Genomic DNA, 23,422 nt, shown 5'->3' with positions numbered 1-23,422 from the left:
TGAACCGAGTGGAACACAGAGAGCATCATTAGCACAGAGGACCGGAGATTGCCATTCTCCGTGGATTTAGCAAACTCAAGTGGTTACTCGAGGTATTGCAGTTTAGTAAGCCTCTGGTTCCAAAAAAACCAATCACCCCATTGAAGGCCATTCAAAACTACGAATTTATCCAGAAATAGAATAGAATAGAATAGCCAGAACTACCCTGGCCAAATTAATTTATTTTAGACAGAACTTTTAAAATCTAATTTCTAATAAACACTAATTTCTTCACTAATTACTCTCCAGGCAACTATTTTATTTCTGAGTCCCACAGAATATATAAAATTTATTTAATTCCAGTTTGCTCCTCATGGTTTTACAGTGTTTCATAGTGCGCACAAGTGCTTAAACGTGCACACCCTGGCATGAACGGGTATGAGGCTGTGATTGACTCATCCTGAGAGAGTTGCCAGGACAGAAATGGACTGCATTTATATAGCACTTTTACCCAAAGCGCTTTACAATTTGACGCCTCTCATTCTCCCATTCACACACACACCAACAGTGAAAGTCTGCCATGCAAGGTTGGGAGCAATTTGGGGTTAAGCGTTAGCCTACTCTGACACATCTGTTCTGTTCTGTGTGGACAACATAGCTCAGGAGGTAAGAGCGGTCACCTTGACCTAGGATTACATTAATTCACCGTCATTGTTTAGATTGCATTTTTATTGTGAGATTACAACTATTACTATAAAATGCTATTATGCTGATTCTTCCATATTATTATTTTGACAACATTGTTATTTTGACATTTCTACTGATAGCCAGCTGTGATAAAAAATGTTATTAGTTGTAGTATTTATGTCTTTTCCTAATGATGCCTTAATCAACACCATAGCATCTTTTCTAAAATAATTTTAAAGCAAATTAAATATATTCAGCTAGTCTCATTATTTATTTATGTTTGATATATATGTATGCAAAAGACTTATTTATCCACAGATTTTATGCAATTTTGCACGTTATCTATTTATTTGACATTTTTTGGCTACCCTCACAGTTCAAATCATGAAAATTTGCTTGTGAGCTGTGACAGTATGGCAAGCCTTTTTAGCTTTAATTCATTTCTAGAGGATATCACAAATTCAATTCTAACTAGTTAGAATGCAAGTTCTTGATATCAGAAATTCAGTTGTAACTAGTTATAATTCAAGCGCTTTCCCCATTCATTTCAATGGGACCTTTCATTTTTGATTTCAAGAATTTAATTTTAACTAGTTAAAATAGGAATTCTTGATATTATGAATTGTATTTTAACTTTTTGCAGAACATACATACGTAGTTGTTTGTAGCCTATGTGGCTAGATAGAGAACAGGGCGAGGTAACATGAATGTACAAACGTGGCGTTTGCTGATAAGAAGGTTTTGTACGGTAGCCAAGTGAAGAAATATAGTTCGTAGAAATGGCACAGCGGTGAACTGGTGTAACTTTTTAATAAAAGGAATACATTTGCCGTCATGAAATGCATATGGGTGGCCGTGAGTGAGTTTTGGTAAAGGAAATATAACCGTAAGAAAACGTTTGTATAAAAGAGGAAATGGTCTGCCTGAGGGCGAGTCGTGATTCAAGCCTTAAACCGGAGGTTTACCAGTCTGTGACTTCGTTAGTGCAGCACCATGCCATAGCTATGCAATGCGTGAAATATCATTAGCAAACCTGCCGGTGGTTTTAAAGATCACAGGCCAGTAAACACAGATTAGCTCCCGTTGAATCCATATGGCTTAGCAATATTGTAGCTGGTTAATAACTGAACGGTGAACGGCAGGTAGATATGGTGCAAAAGCAATAATTGATAAGTAGTAGACAATTATTAGTGAGGGTTGAAGCAGGTTAAAGAAACGTGTTCCAAGCTGGGCTTGAACCTACGACCCCGTGTTCTCAAGACTGTAACCTTGCCCACTAGGCCACAGGCGGACTAGCTATTTACCCTGCAAATGTTTCAGAGTAGAAAGGTATCGGTATTTTGCGTGTGTATGCGCGTTTTTGATTGGGTCGTGTAGGTGAAGATTTGGCTGGTGTCAGTGAAATGTCCAATGGGGAGACATGTTGTTAGTGGGAAAGGCGGCAGGAAAAATAAGAATGAGAAGAAGAAAGAGAAGAAGAAAGAGAAGAAGAAGGAGAAAACGCAAAATCCCCTTAGTTTGGGGCTTTATTGTGTGGACATGTGAAGTTGTTTATGAGTTCTGTTTGTTGAAATGGGGTCAGAATGTACAGAATTTAATGTTTTTAAGGGCTGAGTGTCTGTGGCTGTTGTGGTTATTTCTGTGGGGAACCCTGAAAAGTGCCAAACTCTCGGTGCTGTATAGGTATGGGGGCATGCCCCCGCCAAGGCGTAACTTGGCGGGATGGCATACCTGCCATCCCAATACTCTTCGGTGGGCGTTTCCATTTCTGTCACGAACGGCTTTCCCTGCAGGGTTAGGCTTCCGTATTGTATTGGGTCTATTCACTCAAAGCGTAAAAGTTAGTGAAAACAGTGTATTCAAAAATAGCAGTTCCTTGAATTCGTTCGAAAATATGCGTAAACCACATGGAGGAACACAACGTCGCACCATTACAAGACTTAATTTAACACATGCATTGTTGTCCTTTCTCTCTCTCTAACTCCCTGTGGATAAAATATTCATGTTATTTAAGTAAACTAGCCTGCATATGATCTAAACATAAAATAAAAAATAAGACTGCACAAAAGTAAAGGCCACATGAGATAACTAAATGTAGGCCATATAAGTCAAATAAATAGCACAACTGTTTGAGAAATGCCCTATCGATTTTTTTCCCCTTCCCTTTCAAAAAAAAAAAAAAACTGTCACAGAAAAAATTCCACAGAACCGGCCGCTTTCCCCTCTCTGCTTTTGGATCTGGGGTCGCTTTTGCAGCTGCCGCCGCTGTGGTTACGGCTCGCGAGCTTCTCGTACTTCTCTTTGTAGAGGTCCCTCTCCTTGGACAGGCGAGTGGCCTCGTGCTTCAGCTGATCCACCTGGCCCTGAAGCGTGCACCTCTCGCTCTCCAGCACGTGCCGCTGCTGCACGCGCTTGAACCGGCACGACTGCGCGTAGCCCCGGTTCTTCAGGGTCCTGCGCTTCTGCTTGAGGCGCATGACCTCCTCCTTGGGGAAGCCGCGCAACTGCCGGTTGAGCTCGCGCACGGACATTCTGACCAGCTGTTCGTCCGAAAGACGGCCCTCCAGCCGGGTGTGATGGCGATGGGCCGGTTGTTGGTGCCAGTTGGCGGTCACTGATAAGTCTTCCCCTGCGCACTGGTGTCCGCGGAAACCCTCATACGATGGGTGGTGCGAGTTGGCGATGAGTGCTTCCACAGCGTCTTCCGGCGTCAGCTGGAGAGTCTCTGGGTTGAGATGGCGCTGGTAGCTGGGAAACCAGCAGAAGTCCTCCAGCTGCGCCTTTCTCGGAGAGTTGTGGCTGCTTTTGTCAGCGCTGCCGGTGCCGTTACGGTGGTTCTTGTTTAACGGACCTCCGGGACTTGTAGAACACAGGCTGCATGGCGAGGACGGCACAGAGGAGCGCGGGGTGGAGGATAGCGAGCCGTTCGGCGGATGGTGGCAGTACCTCTCCGCTTCCGTCGGCTCCTTTTTAACCTCGAACTTCATGAGGTCGAAGTCATTGACGTAGTCGGTGGCCAGGGGACTGTTAGGCACGTCGGCGCTCATGGCGAAGTCGGTGGCCATATCAGCCCATGCGAGTAACACCGGTCCGCACAGCTCTAAGAAAAGGAATACAAAACAATCTTTATCGAGCGCCCTTTTTTACTAAAGAGGACTGCACACTCGGGAGAAACGTTCTGAAGCAGCGGTGCGCCTAAAGCAACTTCTATTAATAGCCGTTCTGAGGCACTTACGCGCGTAGCCTAAACGTACTTGTTATCCAGATCGACCCGTCTCTGTTTCCTTGTTGACAACTTATTCTGGGTCGAATGCGCGCTTTAATTGCATGCGTTAATAGAGCTGGAAACCAGAGACCGCGCAATTCCTGGCTCGTCCTCGTTTCACCCTGGTTCTGGAGCCCCGGTGATTCACGGTCTCTGTTCAAAACGCAGGTCGGCGTCCCTCAGTGTTCTGGTTGCTCCCTCTGTGTTCTTGTGCGCAACATCTACCTCCATGCATGTCGGCAAAATTACAATAAAACAGTAAATGGTGAAACAAATGAAATGTCCAATCGGGACCGTCCATGCGCGCCTAATAAGCTCTCTCTTTATTTATCAACAGCGCACGTTTAGGTCAGGGTCTGTGGCGATAAAGTATTGCTTAAAACGAGATCACTTTCCGCTTCGTGGCAGCGGTCCGACAACTGAAATTTCTTGGCGCTGCAGGGCGCAAACTTTGGCCAGTGCGCTGCCTTGCAGAGGTTTCGTCTTCTTCCTTCATATCCACGGCTGTGACGGCGTGTTGAAGCCAGTCAAAAGGTTGACAGTGACACAGCGGCGTTCTGAAGCTGCAGTCCCTCACTGGGGAACCCGCCGAAGATATACGCACAGGCAAACCCTACAGGCGTAGTGCGGGACAGCCGTTTGAGCTCAGAGGCTTCGTCGCGCCCTCCAGTGGCTCACACTGTGCAATGACACGGGAAGAAAAGCCAAAGTCCGGCTACCGCCTGTGATCTGGCATTTGGCCCCCCAGTCAAGAGATTATCCAGCACTGTCGGAACACTCAAATGATCTGTCCTTCCACTGCTAGTCGAGGCGAGACACTACATGTGTCAAATTTAAAATGCCCAATAAAATACCAATATTGTCTGTTTGTATGTATGTATGTATGTATGTATGTTTATACATATATGTATGTATACACACATATGAGCACAGATTGAACATCCGTATGAGTGAAAGTATGTGTATTTTGTTATCAAAAATGAACCCAATGGGAGAAATTGGATATTGACTGCAAATTATAGACAATACCAGCAGGGGGCTTAATTTACTTACGCAACGCAACTTAAAACACAGTTCTTGGAATTATATATTTTTGTCTGTCAGCCTCTGTCAATGCATAATGAAATAGCTGCACCCAGTACCTCAGTAAATCCAGACCCAGTTGTGCTGGGTTACATTACATTAATTGTAAATAAGAATTTGTTCTCAATTCTGACTTGCCTGGTGAAATAAAGGTGAAATAAAAATAAAATAAAAACATTACATTTATTTGGCAAACGCTCAAATACAAAGCGACGTACAATAAGTGCATAAGGTAATATTGGAACAACTACAAAAAATCACAGCAGTGCAAGTGAAATAAGATATAATTTTATTGAACCCCATGGGGTAATTTGTCCTCTGCATTTGACCCATCCTAGTTACTTAGTAGCAGTAGGCAGCCACAGTGCAGCACCCGGGGACCAACTCCAGTTCTGAGGGCAGTGTCTTGGTCAAGGGCAACTGCAGGAGCGCACCTAACATGCATATCTTCGAGTGTGGGAGGAAACCGGAGTACCCGGAGTAAACCCACGCGAACACGAGGAGAACATGTAAACTCCACGCAGAGAGGATCGGTCAGACCCGGATTCGAACCCGCGACCACCCTCTTGCGAGGTAACAGTGCTAACCACTGTGCCACCGTGCCCGCCCTGTTAGTGGAAACGTTCTTACGCACAGTTTACGATCAAATGTGATCGTACGCATGTTTCGTGAATGAGGTCATTTCAGTTTTTTGTTTTTTTGGTTTTTAGAACACACAGACATATATTTCATTTTTGCCACCCAGCTGATGACGAAGACGGTCAAAGAGGCCGTTGTTGCCCTAACCGATCTTCGGTGTGTCAATTCAAACTGTCTTCAGAACAAAAGAACACAAGCATACACACTCAGTGGAACAGGCCATTCAGCACAGCCTGAGCACAAGCATAAATTAAGAAGATAACGGACCATCTGGAACGTTAGATTGCGTAATGAGAACACGGTCCATTCGGAACATCTAGGCTTGTCATTTCCCTACAGAATATTCATCACTGTTCCTAGCCTAGAACAGTGGTAACCTGTTGAGCTCCTGAACCACAACTGCTTAGGCAGAACAGGAACGTGTCTCTGGAAGCCATCCACTGGATAATTGATTTTGTCTCACACACAGTAGCATTGTCTGTTCATTCAGAGAATTTGATGTGAATACGCAGCCTGATATCGTATGTTGTTTTCTCATGTTATTATTTATTTACTTATTTTGTATCTTGCAGAGATAAATCACCCCAGCAACACCCCATGCATCAAAGGGTAAGCCTGTACCGCCCCCCCCCTTAAAATGAAAAACCTCCCCATAATACATCTCTCTCTCATTTGCATCTGTCAATTTATTTAGCAGAGTTTCTTACAAAATGTTGCATAAAATATGGTTTGATACACAGTATCATATGGAAATATTTATATGTCAACCATACAAATTTCATTGTAATATTAGCATTTATTAGTTAATTTTTTATTTATTTTTAAAATCTGTCCATGGGTCGGCGCCTTTATATATTGCTGACCAGCTTCCTAAATGTGTTCTGAGCAGAGTCCTCAGATCCTCCTTTTTAATAAGTATCCAGGGCTTAGACCTATGACGAGACCTCCCACTGCTGGAATAGTCTCCCACCTGCTCTAAGCACTGCTGAAATTGTAGAGATTTTCACAAGTCAACTGAAGAACCACTTTTTTTAAAGCCTCGCCTAGTGCACTAAAAACCAGTAGGACCGGGGTTGTGGGGCCACATTCCTCAGACTGTTTGCAGCTATAACCAGACGGAACCGGTTTGACTGCTGTCAGTAATGTAATGTAATGTAAATGCAATGATGAAAAATGATTGCATGCACTAAGGTTAGTGGGGAGGTTTTGCATAGTTGTATAGGATATTGTATCAGGAAAATCATCTTTACTCATATATGTGTGTGTGTGTGTGTGTGTGTGTGTGTTTTTCATTTGTTATTTTATTCTTTTTCCCTTCCTCGTACGCTCCTATTTGTTAAAGAGAAATTAATATTATAACCAGCTATCTTGCTCATATCTGACCCGGTATTAATTGTATTTTTGTTGTTGTTGTTGTTGTTGTTGTTCTTTCCTCCCCATTTTCATTTTTTTTCATTGGTTTGGGCCAAAATCTTTACAAATTAATTCAGCAATGCAATTGCTTTCACTACTTGCATTGTGCGCTGGTATTGGTTTAGCCACTTGAATTATGCAATGTGATTGGCTTTGCTACTCACTCGGCTGCTTGTGCTGTCCAGTGCAGCTGGTTTTGTGACTTGCTGAGCTAGCCACAAAGCTAAATGTGGAGCTAATGACAGAGTTAAAGCTTGTGATAAGAGCTATTTATTATCGCAGCTCACAAGCAAATTTCAAGCTTACTGAGTACTTGAACTGTGAGGGTAGCCAAAAATAATAAAATAAATAGATAATACACAAAATTTAATAAAATCTGTTGATAGTCCTATGCATTACATCATCTTTGTAATTGACATGTTTATCATCTTCATCATCACCAGTTATCACATTTGAAAGTAAATAGTCCAACATAAATAATAATGAGGATGGCTCAATATATTTAATTTGCTCTAAAACCCTTATTTGAGACGATGCTATGGTGTTGATTAAGGTATCATTAGCAGTATCATCATGCAAAGACAGAAATACTACAACTAATAACATTTTTAATCACAGTTGGCTATAAGTAGAAATGTCAAAATAACAATGTAGTCAAAATAATAAATATGGTGGAATCAGGGTAAAAGTGTCTTATATTAATAGTAATAATATAAAAATAACAACATAATCTAAACAATAATGACGGTGAATTCATGTAATCCTAGGTGTAATATCCTGATACATCGGCTCTGTGCAGGCAATTCTCTTAAATCACAACCCTTTTCTGCACCGATGATGAGTCAATCACAGCCCCATACTCGTTCATGCCGGTGTAAACAGGTACTTGCGCTGCGACGTAAAGATTGGATCAAATTGGAATTAAATGAATATTATATCTTCTTCTGTGGGGCTCAGAAAAAAATCGGTGCCTGGAGAGTAATTAGTTCAGTGTGAAGTAATTTAAAAGTAGCGTCAAAAATAAGTTAATTTGCCCAGGGTAAATTCGTAGTTTTGAATTGAATTCAATGGGGAAATTCGCTTTTTGGCACCAGAGGCTTACTAAACTGCAATACCCCGAGTAACCACGTGGGTTTGCGAGCTCCACAGAAAATGACAATCCGTGGTCCACCGTGCTAATGATGCTCGTGCTCCACTTAGTCCCGGAGCCAGGACGCTCGTCAACTACTTTTCCAGTCCGTGCAGACAATTCAGAGTGATAGAAGACGTTAATACGGGAGTCTGAAGACTGAAACCAATCAGTCTGTCGCTTTCTGCTCTCCGAAACCATTTTGTCGTCTCTTTGACTTTCCTCTCTCTTTAGGAAGCATTCTTTGCGTGGTTTTTACAGAATAGGTGAAAAAAAATCTCTAAATAATTTTTTGCATTTTGTGCCGTCAAAGATTCGTCATCGTTCCATTAGGTTCCTCAAAGCACTGTCCAGGGCAATTTTGAAAAGATAACATTTATAGGTACTCCTGGTATTTTGGACACGGGTAAGTTACCTTTTCCAAAGAAAATAATGTTTACTGCGTTAAATATGAACTAATAATCCCACAAGAGTTCGTTAAGACTCTCTTGGTGGTTTATGTAAAAAGCGTATGGATAAATAATTACTGTTATCTGCTTTGGAAATGTATGATCGCAGCCTATCGATATGTGTGCACTATTATTCTTATATCAACACTGTGTTTGAAATGTATGCTTCGTTTTAGAGTTGAACTGTGAAAACATTAACATTAAACCGAACAATTGAAATGAATACATTACTGATCTCCGTAGCCTATAGGCTACATTAAAGCGTGACTTATTACCGAATCAAGAATTGCGTGGGAGATTCTAAAAGACTGTTATACCGGGAGATAAGAATTCCAGGAATTGTTTTAATTTACAATGAGTAAAGCTTGTCGGCCAGCAATCCAATAGTTTAATGCCAAATCGTGTAGGTGTGTTCAGTTCGCATTCTCAAACAACAAAAGGGAAAATAAGAACATTTTTGTTTCAGATGATAGTATTTATGATATTTTTAAAGACATGAATAGTGAAATAGTGGAACCATGTTTTATGTGTATATACTTTATGTGCACTGCATTCAAGAGTTATCACTCTTTTTTTTACTCTGACATTTCTTGCCCTAATCTTGTATGTTTAGGTATGTTGTATCTGTTCGCTCATAATTCTTATACGTATTAGTCCATCCAGGGAGTGGTGAGGATATACTGGGCAGGGTCGCACGGGGCAGGGGCAGGGAGGACACCCACCGGGAGAACATGCAAACTTCACATAGAAAGGCCCAGTTCTGAATTCGAACCCAAGACCTTCTTGCTGGTACAGTGCTACCAACTGCACCACTGTGCTGCCCCTTAATTTCAAAACCTCAAAAGACTTTATTTTCCTGGTGAGGAACTTCTTGTGTGACAAGGCAGAAACATTCAACACAATCACGCAACATGTGGTGGAAATTACCTTAATTTCCCCCGGTCCGTGAGAAGAGTCCAACAGACTTACACACAATATTCAGTTCAGATATATTTATTCGGCCGAATAGGAGAATCCACACAGCTCCACAACACGTCTGTATGAAAGCTCTCAGAACAGGTGAAAAGCCATTCATTTTGTACAGTTAAAAGTAGGTGAAAGGCGGGTTCTGGAATTTTCCCAAAACCTGTCTGTCTCAAACTGTTTTGCAGCTTGCCTCTGATTGGTTAAAAGCATTGGATTTCTGAGATACAGACTTGTTTAGACGTTCTGGCTTCTTCAAGGCTATCCAGTCACAGTGACAAAAAACAATGAAGAAATACAGAGACAGTTTTCTGGGGTAAACAGGAACACGCACGGGAGGGGCTATGCATTCCCAATAATTCTCAGTTAGACAGAAAAGAAATTTAAAATGATTTCTTAAGGTTATATAAAAGCAAGTAAATATGTAAACAGTAATTTCTCACTTTTCCCTCACAAACGCAAAGTTAAAAAACTATATAAAACAGTATGCAAAACAAGAGCAATGCTAAAGACTGGAGGTTTCAAAAGAACATAATATTCCATTGTTGGTGTTCAGGAGTTATTCAGGAGTCTGATGGGTGCAGGGACAAAAGTGGACACAGCCCTCTTGGTCTTCAGTGACAGGGGGCGGAATCTTCGCCCTGAGGGCAGAAGTTTATACTCGGCGTAGATTTGGTGTTGCGGGGTCCCGTGTGACTTGTTCTCCCTTCCTGCTGGCCTGTTTTTCCAGGGATGGTAATGAGGTTGGACTGGTTTCGCCAAATTATTTTTCTGATTGTTCAAATAAGACTATTTTAATAAGACCAAGATACTGAATATGAGAACTCGCTCAATAAAGCAGCTGTAAAAAGCCTGCTGAGCAGCCTTATGTGCCTGCAGGCTTCTTAGTCTTCTCAAGAAGAAAAACCCCTGTTGATATTTTGCAAAGATGTGTTCAGCATTGCTCTTATGGGCAACCTTGGTGTCAAATGCATTACTCGTAAATTCAAGCTTTGAGTCTATTATCGTACCCAGGTTCTTGTACTCCTCTACCCACTCGATGGTCAATCCATCCAGTCAGAGCTATAGGGCTGGCAGGAGTGTGTCGGAGGTCTGTGACCGTCTCCTTCGTCTTTGAAGCGTTGAGGTTGAGGTGATTGTCCTCACAGCAGCCAGCAGAAGTGGCTACCACAGACTGGAGCCGCTTATGCAAGTTTGATACATCCGGATTTACAGTGTAAGTAGAGTATTTAAATAAGAGCACATCTAGTTCAGTGCCCCTGCAGTCGTCTGTGTACAATGTGAACAGCACTGGGGATATCGATATCACAGAGCCCTGGGGACTTACTGCTGAGGAGGTTTTGACAGACCTGCAATGGCCATTGAATATCACATGTTTTCTGCCTGTTCATAAAGGCATAGACTACAGTATCACGTGTGGGTTTACATTCAACTTGAAGAGTCTGCGACCTATAGGATGGGGTTGGACAGTATTTAAATTTCCTTGAGCAGTCAAAGAACACCACCCCGGCCTGGTTGTTGTGTCTCATGGTGACAAGGCACACATTGCAGTAGAGTGAGGAAGACAGGGTCATCCACACACCTTTCTATCTTTAAAGCACATGGAAGCTGATCCATGGAGGTGCCTATCTCCTCCTGCAGTTTTGAAAGATCCTTCCTCTCATAACATCTCACAACTACTGACGTCAATGCCACTGGACGGAAATCAGTGTTGCAAGCGGGGTTACTTTTCTTAGGAAAATAACAGGATTTCCATGTGAAGTGCTGGAGTGCTCCTCCATTCGAGCTGTTGAACAACTCGCAGAAGGTCCCAGACGATTTCCGATAACACGTTTTTAAATGCCGGCCCATTAGCCCATCTGGTCCCGGTGCATCGTGGGGTTTAAATGCGTAAAAAATCTCTTTACATCCTCTCTGTGTACTACAGCAGCTGTTGTTATGGATGACATATCTGAGAGGTTGGGGGGGGGGGGGGGGGGGGGGGCTCATTTCTTTCGAATGCTCAAGTCTGTCTGATCGAAGGGTGGCACGGTGGTGCAGTGGGTAGCACTGTCACAGCAAGAAGGTATTGGGTTCAAAAATCCAGCCTGGGCCTTTCTGTGTGGAGTTTTCATGTTCTCTCCCTGTGTCCATGTGTGTTTCCAACAGGTACTTTGACTTCCCCAGTCCAAAAACAATGTGTGGTGAATGGTGTGTGTACCATGCGATAGATAGGCGGCCTGTCCAGGGTGTATTCCTGCTTCTCGCCCAATGATAGACTCCAGCACCCCCCTGCGACCCTGACCAGGATAAGCGGGTATAGATAATGGATGTCTGGTTGAAGCAAGAACAAAAATTACTGAGGTTGTCAGCATAGTCCAATGAGCTACCAACTATGGGACTAAATTTGACTGCAAAGCCAGTCAGCATTTCCATGCTCTGCCATGCCTCCCTAACTTCTCCACTTTGAAGGTGTTGTACCAAAGATCAAGTGAGCAGAGGTGGTGTTGGCCCGGTCACTTCGAGAGAGACGGTTCATGTGGATATTACATACAACTGATATTTACCCTTGCTCTGTGGGCTGGGCTGTGACTACAGCACATCCTGAGAACCTGAGAACCTGAGAACAGAGAGACGACGAGCTGCAGGAGCCACGTAGCTTTTATATTCCAGAGGAGGGATGTGATTGGTGGAGGCGGGACCAGGTTAATGATGATTGACAGCGGGGACAGCGAATGGAATGATGAATGGCTCTCCTGCAGTATTACAGAGGGGGAAGAAAACACACACGACGTGGAACGTAACACAGCCAAACTAGAACATAAGAACATAAGCATACATACTGAGGGGAACAGATTATTTAGCACAACTGGAACACAATAATGAACAGAGAGGATAACAGGCCACCTAGAACATAAGAGTCCATAATGAGAATAGGCCATTCGGCACTTCTAGGCTTGTGTACGTCATCACTGTGGCAAACCTTGAACTGTGTTCACCTAGTGAAAGTGTATACGTCTATACATCAGATTTCTATAGCAGGTATCAGAATTCACTGATTAATTAACACCATTTCAGTAATAATTACTTTTCTGTGGTTTCACTTGTTTTACAGAAATCCACATCACCATGAACATGCAGAAGAGGAGCCTTGTATTCTGAGGTGGATGTATAATTATCCAAAGAAGCCTTTCACCCATTTTTCACTAATTTTTCTGAACACCCATCATGGTAATCGGTTTATTTCCATAAGTAAAATTTGCCATTTCTTGAAAGTATTTTGTTGTATTATAAAATATTATAAAATTATTGTATTATAAAAAATATAAAGTATTGTTATTATTATTATTATTTTCAATTTGAGAACGCAGTCAAAAACAACCGTTTCTGTAATAAGGAAACTAAAGCTAAATAGAGTTGTGATCATGTGATTTGATTAGGTAAAACTTAACACATTATTTTTTGAATACTGGATACAAGAAAGTCAAATACTTGTATTATTGGATTGTGTAACTATATGAAAGGATTTAAGTTGATTTATTAATTGGAGTTATGGGGTCAGGATTATATACCGTCAGGTCATTATGACTTATATCTTTAGCAGCACTAAGGCATGTAATAATTAATTAATTAAAAAATATATAATTTTCTTCACAGAGTACTGAACCAGTAGAACTTCCTCCACTGCCTGGAAGATGCAGAAGCAACTTGCTGATCAAGACACTACTTTTAATTTTTATTTTTGCTATTTCTTTTTCTGTTTATTTTTCTGGAACCTGGCCAACCTTCATCGTAATAACTATTTCATTTCTAAGTGTGTGCTTAGTTTGTAAGAGGTCAGAACACAGGAGAACTGTCAGTATCAAAGCTCATTTAATTCAGAAAACATTGACACTCAATTTCAATTACATAAATGAGGCTAAAGATCGGGAAATGTGTAGTTACATTGCCTTCATCAGTAGAATTCAGTCAGCAAATATAAAATGCACAGCTGGGATGAATAAAGATAAAATTCTAGTTGGTGGGTGTTAACATACTATGTACCAGTGAGGGTGAAACCGTGGAGAAATTCCCTTGCATTGCTCCATTTATCATATCATGGGCCTGAGGTAATGTGTTCATACTACACTACTGTGACCTCTGCACTGAAACTGCTCAAAATCAGCTGAGCTTTATGGTCTAGGTTCAGGGCATCTTCTGATTTCATGTGACGGCTAATTTGCTCTTGATCAATTTCCATATGTGATGCAGAAGCAAATCGCCAAAAATTGCCTAAATAAAGAAAGCGCTTGAATAAATGTGGGCTACAAAGTATAACGAAAGCAGGAGCAATCACACAGGTGTAGTTATTGAGTTAATTAAGCAATTAACCTCCCGACATGCAGACGATGCCTAGTCCAGCAGCCCACTGTTTTGGCATTAGAATTCTCAGTGATTCTGAGCGAGGCACAGTTGTGGTTGTTTGAAATAAGCTTCAGTGACTCAGGCTGTTGAACTTGCTGATGTTTCGTGAGAGATGGATACATAACAGAAAGGGATACTATGGTTGGTGTTTCTTTTTATTTTGGCAGTGAAGCTCACTGGGATTGTTCAGTCATGTATCATCCAATGTGTTTGCAGTGTGTCTGCATATGTGTGTGCAGTCTCTGAGGTACAGAGAAACACCGAACTAAATGAAATACCCTCTGTCCCCCCAGGTGCTATTGGATCCTGTGTACCCCACCAACACAGAGCTGGAACATGTGAGTTGCACAGATTTTTGAGACTTGTTTGTTAATTCAGAGCAGACCTCCCCTTTGAATTTTGCATCATATAGAGGGGCTTAGGGTTATATGTTACACTCAACACATAATGTGAATGTCTGATATACCTCAATTTCAGCAGCCTTTTTTTTTTTTTTTTAACGTTTGTTTTACGTTTGTTTTACGTTTTTCTCGAACAGGAGCCAACCGAAAATCCATTCAGAGAGATGTCTGTGGATGACATAATGCGTTCGGTATGGGACGATCTCCCAGCAGACGGCAACTTCAGCTCTATTGAAAGCTCTTCCAGTGGCCAGCACAGTGTGGTCAACTTGGAGCAGCCCGGAGCCCAGTACTGTGTGGGGGACAGCTTAATCGTGCTGGTGAACATGAAGGACCACAGGGGGAACCCAAAGGTGCATGGAGGCGACTTCATCCTGGCCCGAATCCACTCTCCCAATCTCCAGGCTTCTGCATCAGGAGAAGTTACTGACCTGCTCAATGGCTCCTACCGGGTGCGTTTCCGCCTGTTCTGGCCTGGAGACGTACTGGTGTCTGTGCTTCTCATGCACTCCTCTGAGGCAGTCGGGATCCTCAGGAGAATCAGTGCGCACAACTACGATAAGATCATATACACCGGAACCTTCTACAGTGGGAACAAAACTGAGCAATCTCAGTGCGGCATCCGGCTGAAAGCAGACAGGCCTCTCTGCGAGTACAGGAAGAAGGAAGACGCGGAGTACTACGCCTGTGTCCGACCCAAAACCCTTTCCTGCAGCACCCTGAGGACCATGCGGTCCAGAAATGGCCCAATTTCTAACATGGCCAGGGATGAGCGTTTGCTCCTGAGCAGGTAAGGCCTGGTTTGTGCACGCTGTGAGCCTTTAGAGCACTGGTTCCTGACCTTGGTCCTGGTCATCTCAACCACAATCGAAATCCCAGAATTTTAACAAACACTTTATTTTTAATTAAATATACATACTTTTCATGTATTGAGGGATTATTCACTCTCTTAACCCACATTATGTCAGAAATAGCCATGCATGCCAAAAAGAATCAATGTCCCAAATTTACATCATCTTTACTGTGCTACAGTGAACGCCATAATGTTTGGGACAAAGGCATGTATTTTTCTGATTAGTCAGGTGCGTTCACTTGCTTCCACAGTGCAGGTATAAGAGAGAAATCAACTGTTTGGAATGTTAATAAGGAGAAAGAGAGCACTGGTGAGCTCAGAAATCACAAAGAGTCTGGTAAGCCAAGGCAGAGCTCTAACAGTTGGTGACCAAAGAATTCTCACCGTAATGAACAAAAACCACCCAAACAGCTCACCAGTGCTCCCTTTCTTTTCAATAATGTTCCAAACATTATCATCCAGGGATTTTAAGTACACAACATTTTGAAATGTTCTCTCAGACATCTCTGCAAACATTTGTTGCAAATATTCAAACACAAATAAGCAACCATTTGCAAATATTAATTCGCCACAGGTCATTAATGATCAGCTAGACAACAGCCATCAGAGATGTCTGTTAGAGAACCACTGCATTAGAGCTGTACTAGAATAACAAGTGGGGTCGGGGAATCCACATTTGGAACCTGTTTTTAAACACTCAGATTATCTGTGTGTTGTTCTGGTCTTTTTCCATAGCATCCACAGTTTACTCAAGTCCTACTGACAAGAGTTCCAGTTTAGATTTAGAATGGCTTCTTGGTTAAAGCCAATCTCCAACAGCAGCACTTTTTATGGAGAGAAGAAAAATTATGGGGCAGACACTGTGTGTGATTATCACCATATTACTGCTTAGGAATTTGCTCTAGCTGTACTGGTACTGTCAATCATTTTCATGATTGACAATCCCTCACTGATCTAGCCCTCTAAATCTATTACAACTTTCTTTTGAAGGAAAAACATTGGAATAGAAATGAGAAACAGCTTTGGTCCTGTGAAAGTCATCAGTTGTCCCGGTATGTCCCTGCATGTCTGTGCTGTCGATCTGACCTACTCTCCTACTATTATAAATTCTGATTCTGATTTCCAAGGGTCACTGTTATCAAACTATGGATGTGTGTAAATTGCCAGACACCTGCCTGTGAATGCTCTAGCAAACACAAAATGTTCTCACAATGTCAGTGGGATGTTTTGTCAGTGTTATAACACTGCCACTACATGGCAACAACATTGTGAGGACGCTTTGTATTGGCTGGGAAGGCCCCATTTTAAAGTATCTGCCTGTGAAGGGTTATAAATCGGGTTGCCAGGTTTTCCAAAGCAGTTTTCTAACCTGTATTTCAGTCATCCTCTCAGTATGAGGTCAGCGGAGCCTTCTCTGATTACACCTTTTAGACCAGTGCTGTCCTACTGCACTGTCCTGTCCTGTAGGTGTGTGTGTGTGTGTGTGTATATATATATATATACATATATATATATATATATATATATATATAATGACAGCATGTTTTAGAAATGGTCAATTCATTTCAGGGTATCATAACGTTTGGGACAAATGGCTTCACAGGTGATTCTGATTAGTTCGGTGTGTTCACCTGCTTCCTTCACGCAGGTGAAGTCTGCTTTTGGCGCATTTGTTAGCACAGGGACCACAGCAGTGGCAATTAAAGTCAAGGAAGCCATTATGAGGCTGAGAAATAAGAAGGAAAAACAGCCAGAGACACAGGCCAAACCTCAAGCTAAATAAAATTAACTGTATGGAACATTATTAAGTAGAAAGAGAGCACTGGTGAGCCCAGGATTGGTTGCGCACACACACATTAATACTTATACATAAAGTACTGTGCAAAAGTCAGAGACCACCCATTCTTTCATTTCAATTGGTAAAACAACATTAAGTGTTTTTTTAACTTATTTATTTTTTAGTGTCAGAACATAATACAGAGGACATATATTTAACACAAAAAAAAAAACATTTGGAAGACTTGCTTTGAGTTTTTCAAAGAAATCTGCAGCGATATATTTCCATGATTCTTGTGAACACCTCCAAAGTTCAGTATTGTTCACCTCTGAAGTTCAGTTGGTTGAATTATATGCTTGTCCTGCTCCAAGTAGCCTAATGCCAAACACATTCAATGAGGTTGAGGTCTGGACTCTGGGGTGGCCATTGTCCATTGTTCTGAGAAGACCAGCAGCTTGACCTTCTTAGCAGTGTGCTTGGGTGTCTTGCTGTAGAATGAACAGAATGAATTTGCTCCCAATCACACATCGTCCACAGGGTTTTGCATGATATGTTAAGATTTGTATTCATTTGAATTCATGGTCCATCCATCAATCCATCCACTTTCTAACCGATTAGTCCAGATCAGGTTCACGGGGGCAACAGGGCAAGCAGAGCAGCCCAGACACCCCTCTCCCCAGCAACTTCCTCCAGCTCCTCCCAGGGGTTCCCAAGCCAGTTCAAAAACCAGGAATAGTTTTTTGTCTGGTTTGAAATGAGGCAACGCTAACTTTCTCTAATCTCTAATCCAGTTTGACATGCCCTGGGCATGTCGAAGTGTCCTTGAGCAAGACACCTAACCCCTAACTGCTCTGGCAAATGAGAGGCATCAATTGTAAAGCGCTTTGGATAAAAGCGCGATATAAATGCAGTCCATTTACCATTTATATACCTCCACAATCCTATCTGAATCCTTTCCTTCTCTTTCTCCATCTTTTTCATTCCTTTAGCAGGGACCCACAGACCGACTGAAAAGTGTGTGGCAGGGTTTGGAATGACGTCCCCTTCACCGAGTGGCTACTTCTTTAGAAACAGATGGTCTTCCTCCTCCTGCCAGACGGGAAACTTCTTCAGTGCGGACGCCATCAGCAGATGTCTGAAGGGAAGGAACCTGAAACTCATGGGAGACTCCACTGTGCGCCAGTGGCAAGAGACGCTCATAAAAACGCTGAAAGGTAATGGCGATGTAAAGCGTCAGATAAACACAACAATTTTGGTACACACTTATAGGCCAGGGAGACAGGTCGTCTCGCATAACAATTATACAGTTAACATTGTATACATTGTAACGAAATCCTCTGCATAAAATGGTTTGTTTCCATATTTCAAAATCAATTGCACAAAAAGGATGGTAATACCCAAAACACTTTGTTTTACTACTTTTGTATCACTTTCAACTCACGTCGTTTCAAAAGTTTCTACTTTAGTTTTACCAATATTACTATGTATGTTACAGAGGGAGACTTGTTTTAACACAGGCAGTGTTGAAAGTAACACACAATGTGCTGTCCTTAACTAGACACGAAGGTGTGTTAAAAATTATGTTATGTGTTGTTTTAACACGTGTTTTTAGTGTTTTCACATTTATCTGTAAAGTAAGTATTATGACAGACGCATTTTCATCACCATACCATTGACCTCATAACCATATCGAGATTACTGACCTTTGGACATGGTTTACAGAACTTTTGTCTCAGACAAAATTTTAAACACAGAATAGATTTATAAAAAGAAGACATAGTCACAATCATTTACAATGACATCTATATCAAGACTCTGTCCTTAAGGAAATGATCTAATCCAGACACGCTGTGTGGCGTGGTAGAGATCCAAATGTAATTTCTTTTTTTAAAAATTCTCACAAAATTCTGTGATTTCAAACTTACTACAGTGAGATATCTCCTCATTTATAACATACGTATATATGCACAGTCTCATCGACCTATCTATCCATTATCTAACCTGCTTATTCCTGGCTAGGGTTGCCGGAGTTGCTGGAGCCTATCCCAGCATGCATTTGGCGAGAGTCGGGAATACACCCTGGACAGGCCGCCAGGCTATCGCAGGGCACACACACCATTCACTCACACACTCATACCTAGGGAAAATTTAGGCTCTTCTGGGGAACTCCAAAGTGTTGTCGTCATTTTGGTAGCTTCAGATCTCTTCCAGTTCCATGTATTTTTCATGGAACCTACGGCTAAACTGAATAGGTTTTTGGTTCCAGTTTACCAATTGTTTTGTCTTTTAAATATGTGAAACTATGCCACAGGGTGAATTCATTATACAGAGCGTGTTATGAACACAAATTACAAACAGAACGGTCTCGGCCCAGATGCGAACAAAGGACCTTCTTGTTGTGAAGCATTATGCCCCCATTATAGAATAATAATAATAATAATAATAATAGCTGTGGTCTAGTGAGCAAGAAAGCAACAATTTGCAAACATACAGAATCTATGATGACTTGCATGAACTGAACAAATATTCATACTAAGATGATATAATCACGTCTGTAACCACATAGACGATTCTATGTGGTTACTTGCAGTATTTGGACCCCAGGAAGTGTTGTTAGTAGCTATTATTATTATTGTCATTAGATGTCCAAGGAGCAAAGCTGCTGGAACCCTATTCTTCTTCTTCTTCTTCCCTTACACCTCAACCGTGAGACGAAATGGCCCAGAATCACAATACTTAGTAGGCTTGTTTGGATGGCTGAACTCTTGGATCCTTTAAATTATGGCACAGGTTGAACACCTGGTCACAAAATTTGGTGGACAGGTCCTTCCCCTCTTCATGAACAAATTTGCCTCAAGGACCCATGAAGTCTTAGTATGTGTATTGACAGATGAAGACTCCAGCCATAAAGTTTTAGCCCAATCCAACCACAAGGTGGTGCTGTAGATATCCAAATATTTAAAAATGAATTAAAAATCACTACCTTTGCTGAGATTTCAAACTTGCTATAATGACAAAAACCCTCATTAGGAACATAATTGTGTCTAATGTGCCTATTGGGTCGGCTCCAAAAAAAAAAAAAAAACAATTTCTACTCATAAAGGATGGTAATTGTTTAACTGTCTGGGGCTCACCTTTTCCAGAAACTAGGACACAGAAAGGGAAATTTAGAAATTGGTATGAAGTTATGTAAACTGGATTACATGTCTTGACAAAGATCTTTTCACTGAAATGTTGACCAAATTCTCACTCATGCTTTGCTTTTTCAGGGCTGAAATATGTAAATCCGTATGATACTCATTACTATGCCCTGGTTGTGGACCCACAAAGGAACATCACTGTCCAGTGGAAGATGCACGGACATCCTTTCGTCACTGGCTACAACGTGGTCAAAGATGCCGTGGGGTACATTTCCAGAGAAGTAGACAGAGTAGCGGTTGGCGACGTAGTGGTCATTGGAGTGGGACAGCATTTTAGGCCCTTCCCCCTGGAGATCTTCATCCAGAGGCTGATCAACATGCGCAAGGCCATCCTGAGGCTCCACAAACGCAGCCCCCAGACCCTCGTCATCATCAAGCTGGAGAACACCAGGGAGTTGGACTCAGATATGACCCACCTGAGTGACTGGTTTGGCTACGTTCAGAACCTGGCTCAGAGAAAGGTGTTCAGGGACCTGAAGGTGGTGCTGGTAGACGCCTGGGACATGACAACAGCCGCCAACACCTTCGCCATCCACCCTAACAGCATGATTGTTTCCAATGAGATAGCCTTGGCTCTGTCACACCTCTGTCATGATGCATAGAGGCTCTTTCTGAAAGGAACTATATAACAGGAGTTTCTAACTCCATTTCTCTAGAGACTTTGTTTACAGTACACCCAGGGGCTTGTTACAATACACTAGGAGCTTTGGAATTTTAAGGTTTTTAATTGCGTCCCTATTAGTAATAGTAGGTGTTTGATTCTGGGGTGGAATTTGAGTGCTTATTAATGATTATACAATGACAATGTAGTATACTGGCTAAGGAGTTGGTCCTGTAACCTAAAGGTTGCAGGTTCGATTCCCTGGTAGGACACTGCCGTTGTACCCTTGAGCAAGGTACTTAACCTGCACAGCTCCAGTATATATCCAGCTGTATAATTTGAATACTAAACTGGCTTGGGCTGACCACATGCCATTTTCACTGCAGCTGTTTTACCTCAGTTTTCATCAGACATGACACTTTTTGCAAAGACATTCAATAACCATATTCACCTCACCTATTAACTTTCAGTTTTGATTAATTTATTTTCATATTTAGGTCTGGGCTATTAAAAGCCTTGATCAAGATACTTGCTACCTAGCAGTTTCTAGTCAGTCACCTAGCGGAGCTACCTGGTAATACTGAGCTCTTTGTGAAAACTAGGGATCGGTACCAGTAATGGATTGATCGATTACATGTCAGATATGTACCTACTTGATCTTCTGATTTTCTCATAAAGGCTAGGCTACACAAGGTACAACTAGGCTATGTGTTGGAACTTGGCTCCATTCATTAATTTACATTACATTACATTACATTACAGGCATTTGGCAGACGCTCTCATCCAGAGCGACATACAAAGTGTATAACCGTAACCAGGGACAAGTGTGTTGAAAGCCCTAGAAGGAAGTACAGTTCCAAAAGGGAGCGACCACATAGTTTAACTTGGACCCTGTAGGTTAATCTGATCAACACAAAGAAAAGCAGCAGCAAATTTACCGTACAGTGTGTAAAGAAGAAGAGACACATTAAAATAGCGTATATTTCTTCATGTAATATGAACAGAATAAAGCAAAAATATATTTTGAAAAAATGCATGTTTTAATTGCAATTTTGCTTTTTGTTGGTGCGCTGTTGCACAAGTGGGATAATGCATGAACAGCTGAGCGTTATGCAGTTTGAACGTTCTGCGCTGAGGAAAATTTCCAGAGGCGAATTTACTACCTCCGTCAACTGTAATGGAAACACAAAATATGCAATTCCACTGCAATGGAAATGTAAGGTAAGTATTCCAGCAAATACCCCAAACCCTACAGGCTACCATTGAGTAATGAAAGCATTTTTTCTGGTACCTCGACCAGGTTACCCAACATCAAAATTCGATTTAAGTCAAAATGGTTTCGCAGCATGTTCGTTACCACGGATAGCTAGCAAGCCAACCACTGAACTGTGATTGAACTTTTGCAGGTGCTACTTCATATCCTGGCATATATGGAAAAATAATGCTGCCAGAATTGAGTATTTAGCCGTTTTATACTGGTTTTGTGAGTGTGCAACATTTGTTTGTAGGCCTGTCACATCTGGCGGGACCTGCCCTTATTGACACAATAGGCTAAACTTGATAATGATAATTACTTTTAATTATTGATAATGTTATGCGGGCTTTAAATTCCTGTAGAACGAGTGGCACCAGCCGACCAAGACGTGCCTTAGAAAGATTTCTATGGAAACGATTTGGCATGGCGCACTAAATGTGATTGTGGCAAACAAGCCTGCCACAGGCCACCGAAGTGGCTTTCCAAGGGGCCCTCCAGCACAGGGACACAGGGAGATGATGTTCAAACAGTCCACGTTTATTTAGAAGGGTGGCAAGATGGTACAGCCAAAGAGCAGATGTTAACCCTGTCATGACCGAGAGGCTCTCCCTTTGTGTGAGTGGGGATGGCAGATTTAACCTGTGCGCACTGATTGCCTCACACATGGGCCTCACGCACATGCCTCACGCACAGGTGCAGCCACCCCTGTTCCCGAGTCCAATTAGCCTGGCCAATTATCTAATTCCTATCCAGGTCTAATTAGCTTGACCCAGGACAGCAGTGGCTGCTTAAACCAGCCATCCCCACACCACAGTGATCATAGTTGATTTGTGAAATAATTGAAAATCACCATCCCAAGTGAAAACCACTAGTTATTCATAGATTGTGTACTTGTCTTGAGGTATGTACAGATTTTCAATACCATCTCCTATATAAAGCTTTACCTATACAGACTTCTTCCCTCATTTTTACTTCTGGTTAGCGGGGAGGGAGTGTGTGTCTTTTGTGCCTTCCACTCTAAAAGTAGAGTTTAGTTCTGAGGAAGTCAGAGTAGTTAGGTTTTGTTTGATGCCTTTTCCTTTGTTAACTAGATTATTACTCTGTTTAGATAGTGGGGTTTTGTGTTTTGTTTAGTTCTTTGATTTGGCACCACCTTCGGTCCTTTTCTCTTCTCTGTTCCCACTTCAGGGTTTTGTACATGTTTTATATATTTGCACTAGTCACCTGTACACCTTCACTACTGTAAATAAACTCCCTGCACTGAAAAGTCCAGTCAGCTTATTTTTCTTTCTTCACCTGGATAGTTATTGTCCCTCCTTACCTCGAGACCACCATCTGGGACGTA

General features: G+C 41.9%; 3 protein-coding genes across 8 annotated transcripts in view; 1 reads left to right on the top strand and 2 right to left on the bottom strand.

Moving 5' to 3' along the window:
- The first annotated feature begins 221 nt into the window (after positions 1-221).
- On the top strand, positions 222-21,646 carry LOC118233970 (NXPE family member 2-like). 5 transcript variants are annotated; one of them, XM_035430171.1, is made up of 9 exons: positions 222-645; positions 6,226-6,262; positions 12,702-12,817; positions 13,244-13,378; positions 14,284-14,328; positions 14,529-15,181; positions 16,235-16,296; positions 18,011-18,235; positions 20,291-21,646. In XM_035430171.1, exons 3-9 carry the CDS (start codon positions 12,815-12,817, stop codon positions 20,821-20,823), a joined length of 1,656 nt encoding a protein of 551 aa, XP_035286062.1. In that variant the 5' UTR covers positions 222-645; positions 6,226-6,262; positions 12,702-12,814; the 3' UTR covers positions 20,824-21,646. The 5 variants fall into 5 exon arrangements, with proteins under 5 accessions (XP_035286062.1, XP_035286064.1, XP_035286060.1 ...); XM_035430169.1 differs by lacking the exon at positions 222-645 and adding an exon at positions 5,527-5,587; XM_035430173.1 differs by lacking the exon at positions 6,226-6,262.
- Positions 2,449-5,160, bottom strand: LOC118233984 (transcription factor MafAa-like). Of its 2 annotated transcripts, none has more exons than XM_035430206.1 (2): positions 3,902-5,160; positions 2,449-3,766 (listed from the first exon to the last, which is right to left on the bottom strand). In XM_035430206.1, exon 2 carries the CDS (start codon positions 3,729-3,731, stop codon positions 2,853-2,855), a length of 879 nt encoding a protein of 292 aa, XP_035286097.1. In that variant the 5' UTR covers positions 3,732-3,766; positions 3,902-5,160; the 3' UTR covers positions 2,449-2,852. The 2 variants fall into 2 exon arrangements, with proteins under 2 accessions (XP_035286097.1, XP_035286096.1); XM_035430205.1 differs by having other exon boundaries at positions 3,921-5,160.
- The window catches only part of LOC118233447 (NXPE family member 2-like), a 62,543-nt gene continuing 59,767 nt past the window's right edge, over positions 20,647-23,422 (bottom strand). Inside the window, exon 8 of the mRNA XM_035429234.1 lies at positions 20,647-20,667. The gene's annotated coding sequence lies outside the window, so the exon portion shown is untranslated. The remainder of the gene's footprint in view (positions 20,668-23,422) is intronic.

The sequence above is a fragment of the Anguilla anguilla genome, chromosome 8 (genome assembly GCF_013347855.1).
Source record: "Anguilla anguilla isolate fAngAng1 chromosome 8, fAngAng1.pri, whole genome shotgun sequence".
Classification (NCBI taxonomy): Eukaryota; Metazoa; Chordata; class Actinopteri; order Anguilliformes; family Anguillidae; genus Anguilla; species Anguilla anguilla.
The sequence above is the reverse complement of the archived record's forward strand: the minus strand, read 5'-3'. Positions and strand labels throughout refer to the sequence as shown.

Excerpts from the sequence above, each read along its gene's own strand:
- LOC118233984 (XM_035430206.1), bottom strand. The coding sequence starts at position 3,731 with ATGGCCACCGACTTCGCCATGAGCGCCGACGTGCCTAACAGTCCCCTG.
- LOC118233970 (XM_035430173.1), top strand. Across the intron at positions 14,329-14,528 it reads CCAACACAGAGCTGGAACAT|GAGCCAACCGAAAATCCATT; the intron begins GTGAGTTGCACA and ends TTTCTCGAACAG. Across the intron at positions 16,297-18,010 it reads GAAAGTCATCAGTTGTCCCG|CAGGGACCCACAGACCGACT; the intron begins GTATGTCCCTGC and ends TCATTCCTTTAG.